Genomic DNA, 7,816 nt, shown 5'->3' on the forward strand with positions numbered 1-7,816 from the left:
TAGTAGTTTCATGTTCTGGTTTATATAGTCGGATTGCTTAAAAAAGGATTGAAAATATTCCTTCCTGATTCTCACAAATCTTAAGTCGAGTGGCCTTCTTGCATTCAATCTTAACCTGGCCCTAATTATTTTCAACTTAAAGTCAGATGCAGTCAAGATACAAAGTCCATCATAATGAATTACTTGCAGTCCCCAAAACTTGGGAATGCGCCCTTCTACCACAGCCTTCCCAGCACCTAAACATTTCCATAAGCTCCCCTGGATAACTCTTTTTTTTTTTTTAAGATATTTTCTTTATTTACATTTCAAATGATATCTCCTTTCTCAGTTTCCCCTCCGAAATAAAGAATATAAAATAAAATAAAATAAACCCTCTCCCACTTCCTGGCCCTGGCATTCCCCTACACTGGGGCATAGAACCTTCACAGGACCAAGGTCCTCTCCTCCCATTGATGACCAATTTGGCCATCGTCTGCTATACATATGCTGCTGGAGCCATGAGTCCCACCATGTGTACTCTTTGGTTGGTGGTTTAGTTCCTTGGAGGTCTGAGGGTACTAGTTAGTTTATATTGTTGTTCCTCCTAAGGGGCTGCAAACCTTTCAGCTCCTTGGGTCCTTTCTCTAACTCCTTCACTGGAGACCCTGTGCTCAGTCCAATGGATGCCTGTGAGCCTCTACTTCTGTATTAGTCAGGAACTGTTAGAGCCTCTCCAGAGACAGCTATATCAGGCTGCTAACTCTTAATGAACACTTACGCACTGGCTTAGTAAGCTACTCAGGTCATCACCTCTGCAAGCTCAACTTACCGACTTTCAATCTATGCCCCCGCCCCAATAATACATACATATGCAGGTCATCTACCTAGCACCCAGAAGTGCTACATACTAATATATTATCATTTATTCAATGTTTGTTCAATGAGTCTTATAAGATTTAAGAGCACAGAAAGCACAGCAGCCCTTAGGAAATAATGTTAAATGCAGACTGGCTGTGAGTAAAAGATGATAGTAAGTTGCTACTCTCTCTTCTGGGCTAGTCGACCCAAGCTAAACACTTTAGGGAGATAGTTCTATGACTTGGTATCACAGTTACTTCCGTTGAGCCCTTATACTGGAAAATAGAAACTCTGAGATATATAAGCATCTTCCATGGGTTTCCACTCTATTCATTATCAGTTAAGACTTTTCTATGATGTGCTCTGAACTCTGGTCATTCTGAGGTGTCAGCTCCCTCTCTTTAAGTGGACAGAAGCAGATACTAAGTACCATAAAAAATGATAGCAATGCTTTACTCTCCTGCAGTAGGACATCACGTTGTACAATGTTTATCTGTAAATGCCCATGGTGAACTGGCTGGTTCACTTGTTTGCCCTGGTGAGCATTTTGATAAAAGTGGTACTGACAATCAATAAATATCTGAGAAGCAACACAGGCACTACACCTAATGAGGTAACTGATTCCAAATTTGTATTATGTACTACTATTCTAAAAGGCTAGATATATCCAATAGTTATGCTAACACGTGTTATTCTGGGACCAGTGATAATCACAACATGGTACTTTCTACAATAAATACCACTAATACTAATTTTAGAGGTGAGTAGGGTGGGTATACACTTGATATTCTTCCTGGCCTCACTCTTGTTTGCTTTCTATATCCTAACACCGTATGGGAAATATGAAAAAAAAATCTCTATAAAACTATAGCTAACATATGTTACCCTTACTACATGTGTAGTAGCTTATACTACCCTAATACTATGCTATGCTGTCCTAATATTATGCTATGCTATGCTATGCTATGCTACGCTATACTACGCTATGCTATGCTATGCTAACTGAGCATTTTCAGTTCAATTATATAATTTCCTTTTCATGGATACATTATCAAATGAAGAACATCCAACTAAAAACTATTGCCCTTGTTTGCTGTAGTCAACCTGGCCCATTCTTCATTTACCAGAAGCATACATAGTCATCCCTAAAACACTCATGCCAGGTCAATATTTTATCCTCCAGTCTAGCTTTACAGCTCAAGGCCCACAAAGATCTACAAATGCTCAAAGTCTTTACAGTGTTTAATCTCCAGCATGACGTTAAATGAACTGTTTCTGCCATGTGAGTAGGAGTGATTATATCTGCTCTTCATGAAGACATTTGTAAGTTAGCCCTATGGAAAGTCAGGGAAGAACTTCTTTCCGATGCTGATTGAGCAGCAATTGCTCCAACCATGGAACTGTCAGTTAGAATTCTAACAGAACCTTTCTAACATAATTTTCCTTCTGAAAAATGTACATATACCCAAGGTGAGTTGAAGGTCTAAAAGTAAATCCTGCCTTCCATGGATAAGTTAGCACTCCTGGTTAATCACTGGTAGATGGTATTCCTTGAGTAAGAATTAGGTTGACTTTCACTTGAAAATGCACATTCTGTAAATTCCTTCTCATCTGGCAGCTCTGCCTTTGAGACCATGCTGTCTCCATCTTTAAACACCTGGGTCCCCCCTGTATTGCACCAAGGCATACAAGGTTTTCAAGAGTAACCTAAGGGCGGAGCTGTCTGCCTCCTCTGCTCAAAGACAACTAGGGGAAGCAAACTCAGACCTCAACTTTAATGTTCTCTTGTCATTATTTGTCACCACATGTGCTGGAGAAGTCGGAATATGGGAATAAGACCAGATAACAGATCAGAAAAGCAAATATTTTTATCACAATGATACTTGTCCTATGTGAGAACTGACTTTACCTGGAGAGTTTCCACTTCTTCATCTTTCCTTTGAGTCTCCTCTAGCAGACCTATAATGAGAAAATAAACACCCATGAAAATGCAATGTAAAAAGTGGGTTTCTTCTTAAATCAAATGCTTTCAAGGTGTGAGAAGGAGTATAGAAGGAGCACCCTCTGCCCCAGCTAAGGAGCTGTATGAGTACTCTTGTCAACCCTAAGTCAGATGCAAAGGCTGGAAATGAAATTTTTATGACATGAAAGAATCACATGAACTCAGTTAGAAACCAAACAGCATAACCATATCTGAAGCATTTTATCCGATGACAATATAATCAATATCTGAAACATTTTATCCAAGGACCATATAACCACCATATCATACAAAATTCCTTAAAGAAAAATTAAAGAACAAGCCATTTTCTCTTAAGATGAGCTCTCAAACCAAGTCCCACCACCAAAGTCAATATTTGGAACCTAACTAAAACACACTGGAGTGATGAGTGTTATTAATAGAAGCTGAATGCGACAACAACTGTAAAGACATATTATTATTATTACTATTATTATTTATCATTTTATACTGAGAGAGTGGGATGTATCACAGGTATATCTGATTAATGGTTTGGTATGGTCTCACAGAAATGAATGGCTAGAAATGAAATGAAAATAGTCAACTGAAGAGAGGTGCATCGTCTTGCATGCATACAACCACAGTTTCTCAGTGCCTTAATTTATGTACTTGCAATAAAAGAAAAATATATTTGGCTCAGCTACACCACGATGCTACACTCGTGTTAGATTTCCCAAACCTAAAGAAGGGTGGGCTGAGTCAGAACATGGATATGACTGGCACAGATCGCATTTAGCAGTGCCTGTGAGAATTAGCATTGGCATTGCACTGTGACTGGTTTCCCTTATGTGAGCTGGTGCTACATAAAAGTAAAACATAACTGGAAAAGATCCAACAGACATATCACAGAGGCAGACACAAACATTTTAGCAAGTGTTAAACTAGATAGAAGCAGGAGGAAGCAACATAAAGGGGACAAAGTAACGTTTTGTGTGTGTGTGTGTGTGTGTGTGTGTGTGTGTGTGCGTGTGCGTGTGCGTGTGCGTGTGTGTGTGATACCCTGCAGCTGTTGCTCTGACACGGTAGGCGGTTTCACTGTAAGTGATAATGGATGGTAATGGCCCTTTGAGATGGAGCACTAAGAGAGCTACAGAGGTAAAAGGAGATTCCCATAAGATGCAGTGTTGCACTGGGGAGTCGTAGGGAGTTTCTGTTCAGTATTCTTTAAAGGAACTGACTTTGACACCAAAAGCCTCCGCTGATCATAAGAATCAATGATAAAGCAGTCCAGTGCTGTTTGGGGCACATTTTCATTGGCATTTCTGGTATCTTAGCAACAAGGTTAGAAACAAACTTGGGTGTATTGGATTGCCAGCTGTCCTCAGCTCTCATGCTTCCTTCCACTTTACTCAGTTGCAGTGGGATCTTCTTCCTGTGTCCAGGATAGTGTTATGGCCTGATTCCACATAAAAACTTTGGCTTTTACCCATTTGTGCTTTTTCACAGAACTGCCCTTCCCATATGGACAAGCCCTAGATAACCTGTGAGTGTTAAGAGACATGGCCCTGGAAGCTTCCTAATCCTGCCAACCTGAAGGCTCACTCCGGTAGGCAGCCAGTAAATGCCCAGAAGCAGAGCTGTCCAGCTGATCTGAGGGTGGCTACAGATGACCCAGGCTGCCATCCAGCCGAGAGCAGGCAAATGGCTCAGCTAACCTCAGTACCACTCCAACTCACAACTTAAGAATGAGACTATGAACCAGTTTTTCTAAAACCTAGCTAAGTGGTCATGACTGAGAAGCAAAACTTTCCTGCCAAAGCCTCCCATAATCAAGTGGATGGACGATAAAGCAGCATAGTGCTGTTTTGGGGTATATTTTGGAGAAGAGTTGTCATTGGTGGTTCAGGTTACTTAGCAACAAGGTATAGAAACAACCTAGGAATGAATCTAGGAGAATACAGTCTAAGACTGCCAAAGAGATGAAGGAACATAATACTGTCCCCACTGACTGCGACTAGTACCCCTTGCCAAGACCAGTAATTTTGTTGGTTATGCTCACAATAAATACATGAAACCATAACTAACCTAGGTAGTGTTAAAGGCATATCTACAGTCTTGTTCTCCTAACTTATAATCTACCTAGCACAACGCACACTCACTCGCACCATGCCATACATAATTAGACTCTTCTGTTACTTAGTTTTTTTCAGTGCACACATTTGCACTCCTACTTGCCTTAGGAATCTTCTGATATCTGTCAGGACTTCCCCACTTTTCTAAGAACTGCCTCTCTACCTTTGAAATTTAACTTAAAACCCCCAAATTGCACTATTCAGATACCGTCGTTGGGAATGAAGCCTGTGAGCCTGTGCTAGTGAAGCCGGGCTACTGACCATGGCTGAGAAGCAACATCCTACTGCCAAGAGAGGGCAGCTGGAATAATACAGTAAGACTGCCAACGAGGTGAAGGAACACAATGCTGTCCCCAAGGGTGTGACTAGTGCCCCTCGTCATAATGGCTGACCTCCTTTGTTCTCAGAGAGCACCCTGGCTCAGCTGGCACCCTTGGGCTTGGCTTTATTATTTTCTTATAGTCAATGGCCACAGAAGCTGCTGGGCTGAGCAGCTTCTACAGGCATCCACTTAATGAAAAGAGTGTAGTGAGAAGGATAGCAGCCTGGGCGCCTCCCATAGATTGGCACCAGTTTTTCAATTAACTTATGCCAACTCATTATGATATGTAGTGCTTGGAAGAGGAATCTTTCCTAGAAAAAAAGCAGAAAATCATAGACGGGAACTGAAGCCTCTGGTTTTGTTTGGTTCTACTTTGAGTTCTGAAGTACCGTTAGGGTCACACAACACAACAGTTTTGTACCACCTCCTTTGCAATCTTTGCAACCCATCCCTTGGTGTTTAAGGAAACTTAAAACTGTCTTAACTTAGTTACCTCATTCTAGCTTCAACAAAATATTCTTGTTTTTAAAAGGTAAATTACATACAGATGTGCATCACCAACATACCCAAGTAGGAACTTGACTCCTCTTTAAAAAGTTGGAGGTCAAGCTTAGAGATAACTATTTTTCCTTTAACCATTTACTAGAAAACATCTCATTCTCCTAGCTCAGGGCAGCTGATACTGGGCAGGAAGGCACTTGAGTTACAGCAGCATTTACGACAACACATTGGGCAGCAGAACACTGGAGTGTAGCCAGAAGCTTTTAGCTATTAGCTGCTGTACTGGGTTAGTCAGAAAGAGGCCCTGCTCCCTGCTCCCATGTGTCCTGTCCTTTCCTAAGAACAGTGGAGAATATAAATTCTCAAAAGTTCAATATTCAAAATTTAGTCTGCATAGCTTTCTTTGTGTACAGTACTCATGGTATAATGGTATCGAAGTAGCACATGGCATCTCGCAAGGGACCATAAATGACAGATTTAGCCGGCTACAGGTGTACTCCTGATAATCAAGACATTAGCTACATACACGAGAAAATGGCCATTTTTTTCTTCTTACTTATTTTCCATGGCTATCAAGCTATTGTAATTATGACACTGTAAGGACAGAAGAAGGAACAAAAATAATGCAAGCCCAAATTTTCACATTCTCTAAAGAAGCAGAATTCTATTTATAAGTAAAATACACATTATCTAGTATGTACTGCTAATAAATGATTTAAAAGGCTAAAAGGAAGCTGCTTTAGGGAAAGCCAAAGTGAGGGGCATAGGGTCATCAAATAAATTTTCTTTCTGTTTTGAGACACACTCCCATAGTGTCATGGCAGAACTAAATGCTTTAAACAACAGTAATTTAAGAACCTGATATACACGAATCCCCTTACATCTTACAGATGAGGACATAGCTCCAAGGCATTCCGTGCCTACAGAATGGGCCCACGGCTTCTACCCTGGACCTTGGTTTTCATGAAACAATGACTACCCTCTTCTACATTTCAAGACTTGCACTGAAATGTTCTCTTATTTCCTCTTCAACCACTCATGCTTGTACAGGATCTCTTCCACGAAGTGAAAGAAAACTTCACCGATATTCAACAATCTGGGAGAAGGGCACCTGTGCCTGGGCATCTACAGTGGTAGCTCTCCACTCCAGGTCACCTCACACGTGACTGCAGGAATGCCAATGCTCAAACAGTGCAGAAATCAGACATTTAGAATATTAGCTTACAACTAAAGGAATATCTTACAAAACAAAACAATAAGAAAAAGTTTGGGATTTTTTTTTTAATGATCACTGAATAATTTTCCACCTCAAAAATGACACAGGCCAGCAAATATTTTTCCTATTTCATTATACTAGTCAAGGTAATAAGGTATATGTAGTCAAGTATATTTGGCTTTAAATATTGGCTTTAAATATTTAAATATACAAGGATTAATGTAACCATAGCTTTAAAATAGTCTTTTAAACTTAGTATGCAATGACCATTTACAAATTTATTCTCCCTTTGTCAATGTGCTCTAAAAAGATAACTACTATTAATGTGTCATTTACATTGTATATGTTATTATAAGTAATCTAGGTATGATTTAAAGTACATGAGGTGGTCATATACACACTACACTGGTAATTGCCTAGAGGGACTTGCTGCCACAGATCTTGGTATCTATAGGGAGAATCCCAAGTAGGGACCAAGAGACAAATACAGATACAAAACAATTAAAATAGTGGCAGATACATATAAAAAATTAACATGCTACTTTAAAAAAAATTCACCCTAAGTATCTTTTGTGAAATCAATAAAATATGTAGGAAGTATCAGCTGTAACTTTAAGCAAACAAAACAAAGAGGCCACTAAGCATGCTGTCTTCAGACTCCACCTAGGACAGAAAGCTACAATATTAAAATTCTGTCATATCTACTGCCACCAACTGGCTATGAGTGAACATGCCACAAGGAGCTCAGAATTCACCAGACCTTAGCACAAAGAATACAGGTTTAAGAAAAAAAAATCCGTAGTGATCTGATAGAGGAATGGGATTATTTCAGTCTTCTTTTTTTTTTT

General features: G+C 39.9%; 1 protein-coding gene across 4 annotated transcripts in view; it reads right to left on the bottom strand.

The window, feature by feature from the left end:
- Cep128 (centrosomal protein 128) overlaps window positions 1–7,816 on the bottom strand; it is a 389,783-nt gene that overhangs the window by 71,319 nt on the left and 310,648 nt on the right. For all 4 annotated transcript variants that reach the window (XR_004114433.1, XR_004114432.1, XM_031356808.1 and 1 more), the window contains exon 21: window positions 2,747–2,796. Coding sequence is in view for 2 of the 4 variants with exons in the window: in XM_031356808.1 (XP_031212668.1) it covers window positions 2,747–2,796 (50 nt within the window). In the remaining 2 variants the exon portion in view is untranslated. The remainder of the gene's footprint in view (window positions 1–2,746; window positions 2,797–7,816) is intronic.

Source organism: Mastomys coucha, unplaced genomic scaffold (assembly GCF_008632895.1).
Source record: "Mastomys coucha isolate ucsf_1 unplaced genomic scaffold, UCSF_Mcou_1 pScaffold6, whole genome shotgun sequence".
Taxonomy (NCBI): Eukaryota; Metazoa; Chordata; class Mammalia; order Rodentia; family Muridae; genus Mastomys; species Mastomys coucha.